General features: G+C 44.2%; 1 protein-coding gene across 6 annotated transcripts in view; it reads left to right on the top strand.

Annotated features, from left to right (window-relative positions):
* Positions 1 to 15397, top strand: part of CSMD2 (CUB and Sushi multiple domains 2) — a 649640-nt gene that overhangs the window by 610065 nt on the left and 24178 nt on the right. For 5 of the 6 annotated variants that reach the window (XM_021939191.2, XM_021939203.2, XM_031666818.1 and 2 more), the window contains 5 exons: positions 1866 to 2039; positions 5945 to 6127; positions 10520 to 10696; positions 12095 to 12274; positions 12705 to 12878. In XM_021939191.2, the coding sequence (XP_021794883.2) occupies positions 1866 to 2039; positions 5945 to 6127; positions 10520 to 10696; positions 12095 to 12274; positions 12705 to 12878 (888 nt within the window). Of the gene's footprint in view, positions 1 to 1865; positions 2040 to 5944; positions 6141 to 10519; positions 10697 to 12094; positions 12275 to 12704; positions 12879 to 15397 lie in introns of those variants that run through there. The other variant, XM_031666825.1, reaches the window with a different exon arrangement.

The raw sequence follows: 15397 nt of genomic DNA, 5'->3' as shown, positions 1-15397 counted from the left end.
GCTCCACATGTTATTGGCTGTTGTGGCTGAGGTGGACCTAGAAGATCCGAGATGGCCTCACTCACATCGTGGCGCTGGTTGTCAGCTGGGGCATTGTGATTGTTCTCCACGTGGTCTCTCCCCTCATTTGAATTCTTGTCATTTGGTAGTCTCTGCCAAACTTCCTTACGTGGTGGCATGGTACTCCAAACAATGAAGGTAGAAGCTGCCAAGCCTCTTAGGATGTAACTTGGCTCAACATCACTTCCACCATGTTTTGTTATTCAAAGCAAGTCACAAGGCCAGCCTGATTCAAGGGGAGGGGAAAGGGAAAACAGGCTCTACTCCTTGATGGAAGGAATTGTTAGTAGCAGCAGTCTGCAGATAATCTACCATAAGCATTTAGAACAATGTTTGACCCATATCAAGACCACACTGAGAAGTGAAGATACCTATTCTTATCATCCCAGTACCAACCAAAATTCATCATCAGGGTCAGCACTGGCGAAACCCAGGTTTTACCACTTGGTCACCTGTTGTGGTCTGCTTCCATGCTATGCCCTGTGTCCTTTCTGGGTACCATGTCTACAGGGATCTCCTACCAGACTCCAAGATTTAGTCCAAGTCATTATCATCTCTCCTTGAACTACTGCAACAGCTCCCTCTTTCTTGTACCACCTGGTCCTTTCTCTACACAATAACCAGTATAATCTTGTTAAAATGTAAATCAGATTATATAACTCCAGTGGCTTCCCAAGATGCTCATAATAAAATCCAAATTTCATGCCATGATCTGGCTTGTAGTGACCTCTCCACCCTTGTCTTCTTCCATTCTGTCCTGGCTCATTCCAGTGCAACATCCCTGGCTTCCTTGCTGTCTCTCAAACACGGCAAACTCACTCTGGCCTCTGGCCCTTTATACCTGATGTTCCATCCCCCAAGATACTCTTCTCCAAGATTTTGTATGGCTGGCTTCTTCACATCATTCAAGTCGCTTCTCAAAGTCACTTGATCTTCCCTGATGACCCTGTTCAAAAATAGCACCTTCATCTCATCCCGGAACACCCTTTTCCTGACACAGCTTTACTTTTATTGATAGCACCCCCTGGAATTACCTACTCATTTTCTTACTTGTAATCTCTCTTCTCCATGAGAATATAAGCAAAGACTTTGTTCTCACAAACATGCGGAGTGCCTAGCACATGACAGGCACTCAGTAAATGTGTGTTGAGTAAACGGGAGAATCTTAGAATCAACTTGTGACAAAATCAATGGGAAAGCCAACCCCAGTGATGTTGAAAGCATTGCCCTGCCCTCGCCTAGACATCTCAATTCTGGTGTTCTAATCTTGTCACTTGTTTTCACAGTTATATTTCAGTACTTTAGTAAAGGGAACTTGCATACTGTAGGGCACAGGTTGGGGACAACTGATGAGGCAATTGTATGATGTAGCTGGAAAAGGACTATAATTGGCTCCTGTTCTGGAATCTGGGGCCAATGAAGACAGTCCAAGGGTGACAGAGCTCCCATTTTTGTCTTGTGTATACTCTGTGTACCACCTTCCTGCCCAGAGATATCTTGAGTATGAGGAAATAGGGAGAGGTAAGCACAAGAGACAAGAAAGAAAAAAAATCTAATGTTATTGTGTATCTGCTACATGCTGAACAGGTATTATTCCTCATTTCTTAGATATGGAAACTGTCCACTGAAGTGGATGGGCATTGTCTGCCAATGCCAGGTGGGTGTGTCAGCAGGAAGTTTGCTTCAACAGATACCCTTGGGTTTCTCTTCTTCCCTGCCTCCTGCTTCAAGAAACCTAGCATGGATTGTGTGATGGTGATCCATCCCTGTGCAGAGTCACTGAGATGTTTGCTCTTCCCCCACAGTGGTGTCCTGTGGCCATCCGAGCTCCCCGCCTCACTCCCAGATGTCCGGAGACAGCTATACTGTGGGAGCAGTGGTGCGGTACAGCTGTACTGGCAAGCGAACTCTGGTGGGAAATAGCACCCGCATGTGTGGGCTGGATGGACACTGGACTGGCTCCCTCCCTCACTGCTCAGGTATGGTGCATAGCATTGAGGAAAGGGCTCCAATGGAATGCTTGACTGATGGGAGGTGGACGAGCCCCCAAGGTGTGAGAGTGATTAATGGATGTGAGGGAATCAGACCTCGGAACCCTTATATCTTCCCTCACAGGTAGACAGCACAGCGAGACAAAGTCCCAGTGGAGCTTTATCCTCTGGTGGGCTGAGTCCAGCTTTATCCCCTCAGTCAGCTCTGACCATGCCCAGGGATTGCAAAACTAGGAAGGGCACAACTTTTTAGGTCAACCTATGGCCAGAATCCTGTCCAGATACTTGGTTTTATGAGTTCCTGGGGACAGTTCAAGTCTTTCTGATGAACTCAGGTCCAAGCCCACTCCTGTACTCTTTACTTCTCTGTTTCAGACTCATAGGCCCCAGCTTCCTTCCCTTTCTTATCACTGCCCCTCAACTTGTCCTATGTCCTGGCTACCTAGTGGGATGCAGTCTTCTTCCCTACTGCCTTGAAACACCAGTCCCCAGACTTTTCCTATTAAGTTCATTTTACTGCTAATGAGGACACTGACAGATGCTATCAAAATAGCAAATGTAGAGAACTGCCAAAGGTCCTATAGCCATAGTATCCAAACCAGAAATGAATGTGTAATGTCATATAACAGAACAAAATTTTGCAAGTGAATTGTCCTGCTAATAGCAGAAACCACGAAGCTAAAATATTAGCACCTGGCAGCTTTGTCTTCTTTGAGGGAGGCCTGCCTGGCCCTAGGAAGGGATTCCATGTTGCCTGCAAGAGGGCAGCTGCTTGTGAAGCTTGATGCTCCTCAGAGGGCCCACCTTGGCATTGAAATTAACCCCTAGCCCTTCCCATGCCAGATCCCTTCAGAGGAAAGGATCATGACCTCCTCCTAGGATCAAGCCTTCTCCTCGATGTGGGACCTTACCCATAAGATGTGCCACTATTCTTGAAGTTTGACATTCCCAGATAAGCCTGCCTCCCAAAAGTTAGGTCACTGCCAGAATATTTAACGAGATATTCAGTAGATCTCTCCAGAAAGAAGAGAGTCCCAAAGCCACTATTTCAAAGGGCTGTTGGTTGCCCAGGAAATCCCAGACACATCACTCTATATGACCACCCAGGACTTTGGCCTCTCACCCCTATTAATCTCATTAGTCACCTAATTAAGGAACTGGGCAGGACCATATAGGATCCATGATGACTCATTTAGCTGGGCTAGAGGAAGGCCTGTTAACTGCACCCTGGCTTATTTCTGTTTGGACATCTGGTGGAAGTGATAGGCAATACAGCATGAGAGGACAAGGGTCATGTACATTGCCTCTCCAGCCTCCTGGAGCTCTCTGAAAACAGAATTAGAAGGGATTCAATCTACACGAAGGCTGGACAATGAGTGAACCTTAAATCTCTTGGATGAGAACGTGAGGGATGAGAAGAATAGGCGATGAGGAAGTAACATTAGGTATATACCACAGATCTAGAGATAGTTCCTCCCTTTCTGAAACAGATGTCATCTTTTGCAGTGACATGTCCTGCCAGTCCTATGAAATACACATTCATGAATTCCAGGTCAGAGTTTTTAGTCTCATTGTGTGCAAGCAGTGGACCCAACTGTTGCACAACAAAACCTCCTAAGTCCTTGAGTCATACACCACTGGGCCACCAAGGCTATGGAGAGATTCCTGGAGTTTGAGACCTACTTCAGGAAGTTTCCCACCTACATCTACACTGTCATTCTCTTTACCTCTTTGGCAAATAGTTGCCATCTATCTGCTGTGCCCCCATGGTGCAATATCCTGTCCAGACTCCCTTCTACCACTGAACTAGAAGCCTCCAATACTGTAGTGGGGGCCATTCTTTCAGAAAAAGCCCCTAGGACTGAACACCATTGTATTAGTCTGTTCTCATACTACCAAAAGACATACCTGAGACTGGGTAATTTATAAACAAAGAGGTTTAATCAGCTCATGGTTCTGCAGGCTGTACAGGCTTCTGCTTCTGAGAAGGTCTCAGGAAACTTAAAATTATGGCAGAAGGGGAAGCAGGCACATCTTCACATGGCTGGCAGGAGAGAGAGAGAGCAAAGTGCGACACAGTTTCAAACAACCAGATCTCAGGAGAACTCACTCACTATTGTGAGAACAGCAAGGGGGAAATCCACCCCATGATCCAATCACCTTTCACTAAGTCTCTTCCCCAACTTGGGGATTACAATTCAATATGTGGTTTGAGTGGGGACACACAGCCAAACCAGTTAACCATCTTGTGCCTATTTTACAATAGTACCGGCTTCAGCTGAGGTCAGCTAGTCAGTGTGTGGGTCAGAGCTGCTCACCATCAAGATTGTTTCCAGGGAAACCCAGTTCCGCCTGTTGCGTGAATTACATGGAAATCTTCAAAAGATAAGAAAGCCTAGCCAAATGTGATGAGCTCTCTTTTATTAATGTTTACATTGAAGGTTGAAAATGAATCCCCCTTCCATGGTGGGAAGCAGAATGGAGAACATGTGGTTATGTAGTGTCTTACAGTCTGAGTCTAGACTAGAAAAGGGAATAATCCCAAGGCTGAGAAGTGGAAGAGACATAAATGGCAAGTGGTGAGATACACATGACTTAAATATTTATTGGCTCCAGCAAACTAGATGTGGTCACTCAGATGTTACCATTTGATGCCCACACATGGTTACATGAGGAGATAGATTCCATGACAGTTGTAACTTTATCTTTTCATGCAGTTGTCATTTATTCTGTAACTTTTCTCCTCTTTTCTCATGTTTACCATGGCCTGGTCTGGTCTAAGGACATCTCCTACACATTTCTGTATCATGAAATGTGTTGGTCCTGCAGGGGACCGTAGATCTTGTGGCTTTGTCTCCTGTTCTCTACCCTTCTTCACCCCTTGGGTCCTTAGAGGTCTCTTGAGTGGGTTTGCACAATACCAGAAGCCAGAGAAATGCAGGAATGTAGCAAGAGGAAAGGGGTGGAGCAAAAATGAAATAAGAGGGTCTGAGATGTTTATTCTAGAGCTCACTTGTATTGCATAATTTGTGAGTAGCGAATCCTCAATGAAAGGCCCAGCATCGATCACCTTGAATATTTATCATTTCTTTGTGGTGAGAACATTTAAAATTCTCTTCTACGGCTACTTGGAAATATACAATACATGCATGAAAACATCACCTCCTACCCCATAAATATATACAATGATTATTTATCAATTAAAGTTAAATGAAACTTTTTAAAAAGTAATAAATAAATAAATAAATAAAGGCCCAAGATCAAGATTCAAGCTAGGCAGTTGAGAAATGAAGCTATGCTAAGGAGTTTGGACTTTATCCTGTGGGCACTGGGGAGCCAGTAGAGATGTTTCTGCAGGAAAAAAATTTTTGAAAAAAAGAAAAGGTCAGCTGGTTAGTGATTGTTAAGATTAGAGGAAAAAGTAGAAGATGGATTTGAGGGAGAGTTTACAAGGAGGGGACATTAGTTGGGAGGCTCTTGCAAAAATTCAGGCAAAAGAATGTTGAACGTCTAAGCTAAGACAATGTCACGGGAGAGGAGATGGGACTACAGAATCAGCAGGTGTTTGTAGGGAAGAGGGAAAGGGGAGAAGGAGGACCTGTGGCCAGTTTGGATCACTGAAATTCCAGACTGGCATGGGCCACAGAGCCTTTCCTCTGCCTTCTTGCTTCCCCTCCCTGTGTGGTTCCCGGGGACTTACCCATGGCCTCAGATCTTTGTGTTCTTCCATCATGGCACAGGGAGACAGGAGCATGTGCAGGTAACTTGTGCTAGGCCTCATTCATGGGACCCACTGCTTCCTCTTAGTCACATCCCAGTATCTTTCTCACCTGCTTCTCTACTCCCTTTGCTTCCCTGAAAAACAATGGGGTTTGTGTGGTTCTGGTCCATAGGAACTAGCATGGGAGTTTGCGGTGACCCTGGGATCCCAGCTCATGGCATCCGTTTGGGGGACAGCTTTGATCCAGGCAGTGTGATGCGCTTCAGCTGTGAAGCTGGCCACATGCTGCGGGGATCATCAGAGCGCACCTGTCAAGCCAACGGCTCGTGGAGCGGCTCACAGCCTGAGTGTGGAGGTAATGTATGTGACCATTCTGCTTCTCCCCTTTGCCCAGTCCCAAAGCTCGCCCCTGCTCCTGCTCTTATTCCCAGGCACCTGCCCTCACAGAGGAAACCATGGCCCCATTTGAACCCTCAGCCTGGCTGATAGGGACTGCAACAGAAAATTCATGTGCATATTCATTAGTATAATCAAAAGACAAACATATTCCCACCCTCACCTCAAAAGGGAAGAAATAAAAAAAAGACTGAATTTGACTCACTATATCCTTCATTTCCCATATAGTTTCATTCAGCAGCTATATGCCAAGTGCTGTGGAATGTGCTGGGGACACAGTGGTGACCAAGACGGACATTGCCATGGTCTGGATGTTTGTGACCTCCCAAAATCATAGGTTGAAACCTGGTCACCCAGTGATAGTATTAGCAGGCGGGGTCTTGGGAAGTTGTTAGGTCATGGAATGGGATTAGTTATCTTATTGAGAAAAGAAAATACCTTAGAAAGCTCCCTTTCCCTTGTGCCATGTGAGGACACAGCAAGAAGGCACCATGTCCAAGTCTGAACAGACGGAGACACACATCTTGCTCTCCTGGGGCTTACAGTCTAAGAGAAGAGGCTACATGAAACAAATATTCAGTGTGCCAAAAGATATACAAATCCAATTTTAGAAAACTCTCAAAGTAATCTAGGCCCTCAGTGATGTTGCCTGAGGTAGTGCCAGTGGGATAAATTATCATTTTTCCATATATTCCCAAGTTTCTGGGGAAAAAAATATATTTTTTAAATCTCTCTCTCCTCTTGCAGCTGGTCCCCAAATGTCTCTGTGTCTCTCTTTCTAAAATACAGCCTGCATAGTACTCTCCGAGGCAGGAAGCAGGTTTAACAGCTGAGAGTAAGGTTGAGTGAGAAGATCTGGAAGAGGAAGGAGATGATATGAAATAATCATCTAGCAAGATACGAGTAGAATGGAATTGGAAAGTGTGTAATGGCCGGGCAGCACTGAGCGCTCACTTAAGGTGGAGGATCATTAATTTAAAGTGAGAGCAGTCAGCATGGGACCGTGTTTTTGTTCAAGCTCATTTTGCTACCTAGTTGTGGGCACAGAGCAGATAGTGCATTGGGTACAGAGCTGGAGATTTGCCAAGCAACTAAGACATTGGCAGAAGCGGCAAGGGAAAAGAGGGTGAATGTGAGGCAGAGATTATAATGGATCTTGGCATTTAAGCTGGGTAAGGAGGGAGCAGATGTTTGAGTGGAGTAAAAGGCAGTGAGAAAGTGGTAGGATCAATGGATTACAGGTCGCCATAGGACCAAATAATCACCAGAAAACGAATTCCAGAGGGAGGGAGCTGAGGGGACAAGAGGCAGTGGTTAGAGAGCAGGCTGCTGGAAACTGAGATTGTGGAGTAGTCCTGCAGAGCAAGGGAAGATGCGCTAGCCCAGGGGAATCCAATCTTTTGGTTCCCTGGGCCCCACTGGAAGAAGAATTATGTAGGGCTACACATAAAATACACTAACACCAACAATAGCTGATGAGCTGAAAAAAAATCACAAGAAGGTCTCATAATGTTTTAAGAAAGTATATGAATTTGTGTTGGGCCGTATTCAAAGCCGCCCTGGGCCACATGCAGCCTGTGGGTTGCAGGTTGGACAGGTTTTCTCTAACCCGTCACCACCAGGGGACTCCTGCCTAGGAAATGAAACAATGGAGTCGGAGCCCTCTCCCACTTGTCTCCCCAAAATCCTGCCTTTTCTGGGAGTGCTATTTGCAAAGTTAGTTTCTATAGAATTTTGCAGGCATAGCAAGAGAGGTTTGTGGCATTGGGAGAGTGTAGCGCAAGGGAGAATTTAGTATATTCTCACATATGAATGTGACCCACATCCACATCCATACCACTGAGATCCCAGCGTGGAGTCAATTACCATGTCAGTTACCTGAATGTTCAGAGACAGAAAGTGGATGGTTATGGTTATGAGTTTGGACCCAGAAGTGAATGTTTGTTAAATGAAAGAGAGAGAGAATACACATATGCACACAGCTCTGATGACTTGACAAACTCCTACCTGTCCTTAAAGGTTCTACTCAAACTCCTATCTCCAGCCCCAATAAGCTGCTTCCTTCTTAGTGCTTTTTCTTTTCAACTATAACACTTAATATGTCATACCTTAATTCATCTGTTGATAGGTAGGTTTCTTAGAATAGAATAAGCTCCTCAAGGGCAGGGGACATAGACTGGTCATTGTTGTATTCTGGGCACCTAGGCAGCACGAATGTTTGTTGAATGAATGAATGCCAAGTCCTATCTGTTGTGCTAATTGTATAGGAATCATTTTGTAGATTTTATTTTGGGACCACATAAATGTTGTACATATTTAGAAAATTAAATCAAAGATTAGAAACATGCAATCTCTAAATGTTAGAATCCTTATGGAAACAAATGAACCTAACTATGTATCAAGTTGATGACTTAATAACCCCAATAATTATTTCAACTGACTTGAAAAAATGGAATTTGACTGCGATGTATATCCTAAGGACAAAGAGAACTACAAAGGAATCTTAAACTGTTTTCGGCAATCATATTGTTAACAATAATATTGATATTACTATCCTGAAACTATTGTATATGCAATACCATAATATATATGGATAAAACAAACAAGTTATAAGTAATTTATTGTCATTAAGAAGATTTTCAGAATAAAAGAAAGAAAATATAAAAATTTAGAAGTTAAGGAAAAAACTTTAATCCTAAATTTGGGTTGATAATATCAGTATAAACTCATAATACATTTTCTCTTTTTAATTATGTTTTATTTGTTCAAATGTATGGGTTACATGTGAAATTTTGTTATATACATACATATAATGCACAGTGGTCAAGTCAGGGCATTTAGAGTATCCATCACCCAAGTACAATACATTTTTGACTACAGTCTCCCTACTCTGATATCAAGCATTGAACTTATTTCTTCTTTCTAACTACATTTTCATGCCCTTTAACCCACTTCTCTTCATCCTCCTGACTCACCCTTCCCAGTCTCTATTATCTGTTTTTCCACTGTCTACCTCCACATGATCCCAGTGTATTTTCAATTTAGGAAGTTATTTTCCCAGCCCTAACTCTAAAAGTCTAGAATCAATGACCAGGTCAGTGGCAATGAGTAATCTTAGTGCCTGGATTGTGGTCCGTTCTCCATTAAAAGAAACTAGACTCTTTGGAGAAATGACTAATTTCCAGGCTGATGCAGGAAATATACAAGACAAATACGGAACATCTTGTCAATCCAGCAAGGATTCCACCAAAGATAACTGAGGTCATGTTAACGGGACTCGGGAGCCAACTGGAAGAGGCTCCTATTGGCTAAAGATGGAGAATCTGAGCATCAATAAGAATAATAATGGCAATGGATGGGAGCATAAAAAATATCTTTAGATTCATGAGTTCAAAATGATTCTTAAATAAACACATTGGTCACCTTTGGAGTTTGCTAGGAAACCAACTCATTATTCTGACATTTGATTTAAAATAAAAACCACACACAAAAAATCAAGCATTATCTTGCCTTCCTATATGAACGGTATTTCAGGATAAGCAAATATTTGATGATAGAAAATTTCTTTCTTAAAGAACTCTAGCTAATGCAGAAAGAATGATAGAATATCACCACTTTCCAATCCCTAATGAAATAATGAATCTAGTCAATGACTGTTAAAAATATTAAGTGAAAAACTAATGGAAACCTCATGATGCCACATTAGGCAGGCATGCCTGAAATCATTGATGAGCCTCAACATCATGAACAAGAAAACACCCAGATATTCTGTGCTTCCTGATCCAACGCAATAGGAAAGGCCCAAAACCACCTATGAATACCATTGCCAAAAGGTGGAAGTTGATTACAGGAAGGAACTACAGGGGATGGAGGAATATGTTAAACTATATCTCATTGATGCAGTTAGCAAAATCCAGAAAGTGTGACGTTCTACAGGAAAGATGTTCTGGTTTCTGTAGAGACGTGTCAACCAAATGTCATGTGTGGACCCTATTTTGATCCTGATTCAAACAAATCAAGTGTTAAAAAAAGAGAAAGACAACTGAGGAAAATCAAGCACTGATTGGATATTTGGTGATATTAAGCAATTGTGTTCAAAATTTTAAGGACGATAATAGCAAGATCATCTTTTTTCTTTAAAAAACTAGAATTTGTTGAGAAAATTTGAAAGATTCATAGGGGTCTCTCCTTCCTGTCTAGGGGTGAGATAATTCGATACAAAAGCAGCATGAGAGGCATTTCTATCCACGGGGTCCCGAGGTAGCATGTGGCTTCCACTGGGTGGTTCTTAGTCCCCCCGGATGATGAGCTCCATTGTTCTGGTGAATAACGTGTATTTTTGTCTTCCTAGTGATCTCTTGTGGGAACCCTGGGACTCCAAGTAATGCCCGAGTCGTGTTCAGTGATGGCCTGGTTTTCTCCAGCTCTATCGTCTATGAGTGTCGGGAAGGATACTACGCCACAGGCCTGCTCAGCCGTCACTGCTCAGTTAATGGTACCTGGACAGGCAGTGACCCTGAGTGCCTCGGTGAGAGCCCAGGCCCTACGGGCTCCATGGCCAACAGTGGCCCAGATCCTGCATGCCAGAGAAGAAGGCTATCCATGGAAGATGGTGCAGGATGGTTGGGATGGTGGGACATGAGCCTGAACGAGAATCATATGAATAGCCTCTGTTGAGCATATGCTGTGTGGCAGCCACTGAGCGACGTACTTTGTTTCATATGCACATGTCATTTGATCTTCACCATAACTCCACGAAGTAGCTACTGTTATCCCCATTTTGTATATGAGATGGCTGACGCTCACAGAGGCAGAGAATGTATATTGGCCATTTCTCAGGCTCTAGCCAATTCCTTGGGCTTTCCCTTTTCTCTCTTATGATCAAACCCCGTAACTCAACCTGATTCTCTTTTCACTTCAAAGATGCGGCTATCCACCATCTTTGTTGCTTCGTTCTCTCCTTGTACCCGACCCCACCCAGTAGGGGTTCCCGAGCACAGTGTAGCCTCACAGCTCCCATTTCTTGCTTTTCTCAAGGGTTGTCCCAGACCTTTTCCAGGAAAAGTGAGTCACTGTGGGATCCAGATGGAGGGAAGAGATAGGATAAGGAAATGTGACAAGATTCTCCCTGTCAAAGCCCTAGTCTGTAATTTCAGCTCCATCTAAAATCCCATGTCAAGTTCACTTTGGTTTTGAGACCAGAGCTCACCAAGCCCCACCCTCAATTATATGATGACATAGGCATAACCCTTTCATGGGCCATAAGACCCTGCTTCCGGGCTGTTGTCCCTACGAGTCCTCTGTAGGTGCTGTTGGGCCTACAGAGGCCTCATAGGTACAACAGCAAGTGATAAGATGTACCCCTCAACAGACAAATCAATTGTCTTATGTGGTTCATTAATATACCTGAGGCTCTTCAAACAGAAAACTCCCTTTCCCTGGGCCCCAGCCTCTTTTAGGAACTGAGCCCTCTGGATACTTCCTCTTAGAAGGGGCACTTTGAATAAAGTGAACCTTCATAGCCCAAGTTGCAGTGGTGCCTAAGGGCAGTATGGGCAAGAACAGGGCTAATGCCAGGGATTTGACCAAACAAAATTTAAAATGGGCAAGCCGGTGTGGTGGCTCATGCCTGTAGTCCCAGCTACTCAGAAGACTGAGGTGGGAGGATTGCATGAGCCCAGGAGTTCGAGGCTGCAGTGAGCCATGACTGTGCCTCTGCACTCCAGCCTGGGTGACAGAGTGAGACCCTGACTTAAAAAAAAAGAAATTTACAATGGGTAATGTCCAACTGGGATCCTGTGAGGAGACAGGGCATCCCTAATCTGACAGTTTCCATTCTTGGATGCGTGCAGGGAGTGATAGGGATGGTATTGGAGCAGTGGGGTCCCGGCTGGGAGTGAACAATGCTGTATCTCTCTTATCCTAGTCATAAACTGTGGTGACCCTGGGATTCCAGCCAATGGCCTTCGACTGGGCAATGACTTCAGGTACAACAAAACTGTGACATATCAGTGTGTCCCTGGCTATATGATGGAGTCACATAGAGTATCTGTGCTAAGCTGCACCAAGGACCGGACATGGAATGGAACCAAGCCTGTCTGCAAAGGTGTGTCTGGGGCTGCAGATGTGGACAGAGGGTCAAAAAGATACGAAAGTGAGATGTAGGCCCTGAGTATCTATCTAGAGGGGAGAGGGGTGAGAGGCCAACCCTAACATCTTATCAGGGAATGTTCAAAGTGAGAAAACTCTCCCCTGAACATCTGCCAGGAGCGAATCAGAAGTACCAAGATAAGGCCTGGGCCATGAACATTGAGGGGAGGGTCCCGCAAACAGAGGACTGGGTTGTCATACTTGAGAGAGGGCATTGTAAGGTACAAAAAGATCAGAACTCCCACAGTAAGAGGGCCCCGTTCTGGTTCTTCCTGCTTAGCCCAGGCTCCAGGCAGGTGCAGGGTAGTCGGTGATATCAATGATGGTGATGCGGGCTGGTTTCCCAGGACAGCATCAGAACTCAGCCTTCTTTGGTTTCCCTCCAGCTCTCATGTGCAAGCCACCTCCGCTCATCCCCAATGGGAAGGTGGTGGGGTCTGACTTCATGTGGGGCTCAAGTGTGGCTTATGCCTGCCTGGAGGGGTACCAGCTCTCCCTGCCCGCGGTGCTCACCTGTGAGGGAAATGGGTCCTGGACTGGAGAGCTACCTCAGTGTTTCCGTAAGTTGCTCACAAGGCCCTTTGGTGCATCCTATTCGATAGCTCCTTCCCCTTGCCTCCTTGGAGCTTTGTGGCTGGAAGGCCCGGAATCGGTAGTCCCCTCCCCAAAACCAGGGAGGAGCTTCATCAAAGACACTATCAAAGAGGGAAGGAAGTGGAAAGGAAGAAAATGAGGATCCCTTAATTGAGCCCTGGTGTCAGACACTGTCCAGAGTCACAGAAGGAAATTAAGCTGGAGATGTTGGGGGTGGTTTTTTACCTGAAGGGTTGTTAACTGTATGGAATAGTACTCAAAGATCTGGGGGTACCCAGTGCTAGATACGCGTCTGTTTTCATGAAAAATGGCCTGCACAGAAAAGACTTCTGGGAAACCTGTGCTTTTCTGGTGAGTTGCTTTATTTTTTATCCACCTAGCCCAGTTGTATCCTGAGGAGCCCCAAGTCTATTCCAGGGCTTACTCCTTACTGAGATCCCCAGTAAGCAGGTTCTGGGTCACTTATTCTTGTCACACCCCATGAATGGGCTCTGGAAGGCTTTCTTCATGCCCGTGCTTTGGACAAACAGTAGGATGTATTTTTCTAATTGCCATTTATCTAATTCTGCAGAAAACTATCCACATACTCATGATACTGTTTTGGGTTCCTCTGAAAATTTGCTTCCATCTGGGAATTTCCGCAGAGATTAGAGCCAGCAGCTCAAAACTGGACACAGATGTTTGGTGTAATGTTACCCTCTCCAACCTTCACATACTACCAGGGTCAAGTCTGGACTCAGCAACCTTGCCTTTCCTCTGGAGAAAGAGCTGAAGTGCCTTTTAACAATGAATTACATCATCATGAAAAAAATTTTACCCATTAGAAAATACAAAAAAGAAAGTAAAAGTCATCTGAACTCGCACTTTCCAATGATAACCACAGTTCAGCTTTTGATGGTGTCCCACGTGAATCACTGTGCATTTTTGCATAGATAGTGATATGTATACATTTTCGAGAACTGGTATTGGCTCATGCTGTACGTACTGTTTCATAACTTGTATTAATTGATAGGCCGCCAAAACCTTTTCATCAATACCTTTCTACCTCTCTTTGTCAGTATTTACTGATCTATGAATCATCATTTTTAATGGCTTTAAAGAATTTCCTTGTAGATACAAGTTGTTTAATCTTTTCGTACTGGTGATGAATTTAGATTATCTCCAACTTAATCATGTTAGAAGCAGTTCTGCAATATGTATTCCTGAAAATTGCCTTTCTTGGCCGGGCCCAGTGGCTCACGCCTGTAATCACTTTGGGAGGCCGAGGCGGGAGAATCACGAGGTCAGGAGATCGAGACCATCCTAGCTAACAAGGTGAAACGCTGTCTGTACTAAAACTACAAAAATTAGCCAGGCGTGGTGGCGGGCGCCTGTAGTCCCAGCTACTCGGGAGGCTGAGGCAGGAAAATGGTGTGAACCCAGGAGGCAGATCTTGCAGTGAACCAGGATTGCACCACTGCACTCCAGCCTGGGCAACAGAGTGAGACTCTGTCTCAAAAAAAAAAAAAAAAAAAAAAAAAAAAGCCTTTCTTTACTCCTGCAGCAAAACCCTAGGCATGACAATGCTGGGCCAAGGGCAGTCACGCCTCCCTTCTTGACATATGTTGTCAAACTGTCTTCTAGAAAGTGTCCCAATTTACATTCCCCACAGCAGTTTATGAGAATGTTTCTGGATACACCCTCATCAACAATGGATTGTGCCAGTATTTTTAAATATTTACCAGCCTGAGGAGCTTAAAAAGATAGCTCATTACTTTAATTGGCATCACGTTGCTTATGAGAAAGGCCACGCCAGTTGTTCTTCACTTGTCAGCCATTTGTGTTTCTGGTTCTTTCTGTTGCCTCCTTCTGGATACAGTAACTTCCCATCAGTCGATTTTTAAACTGACTTCTAATTGGTCAGCATAGACTCCCCAACCTTCAAGGCAGAGGCTGCAGGTCCAGCTTCATTTTATTTTGCATGTGGTTATGTACCTTATGACTCTATGTACACATACAAACACACATTTGCATTATAGCATAAAGCGATGCTTGAAGTGATATCATAGTGAGCTTTGCCTTTGGTAGTCAATTTTTAGTGACACTCCCTGATGTTAACATGGCCTGAATGAAATGGGTATACCCATATACTACCCCAGTCCAGCTTCATTTTATTTTGCATGTGATTATGTACCTCATGACTCTGTGTACACATACAAACACACACACACACACACACACACACACACACACATTTGCATCATAGCATAAAGCGATGCTTGAAGTGATATCATGGTGAGTTTTGCCTTTGGTAGTCAATTTTTAGTGACACTCCCTGATGTTAACATGGCCTGAATGAAATGGGTATACCCGTACACTATCCACCGCACTGTAAATGTGTACCCTTTAGGGAAGGACATTTGACACTACACATCAAGAGCTGTGAACATGTTCAACTGTTTAGAAAGAATAAGTTCACTCCTAGAGAATTCTCCTAAGAAAGTAA

Source organism: Papio anubis, chromosome 1, assembly GCF_008728515.1.
Source record: "Papio anubis isolate 15944 chromosome 1, Panubis1.0, whole genome shotgun sequence".
Lineage (NCBI taxonomy): Eukaryota > Metazoa > Chordata > Mammalia > Primates > Cercopithecidae > Papio > Papio anubis.
Note: the sequence above shows the minus strand (reverse complement) of the source record. Positions and strands in the feature narration are given on the sequence as shown.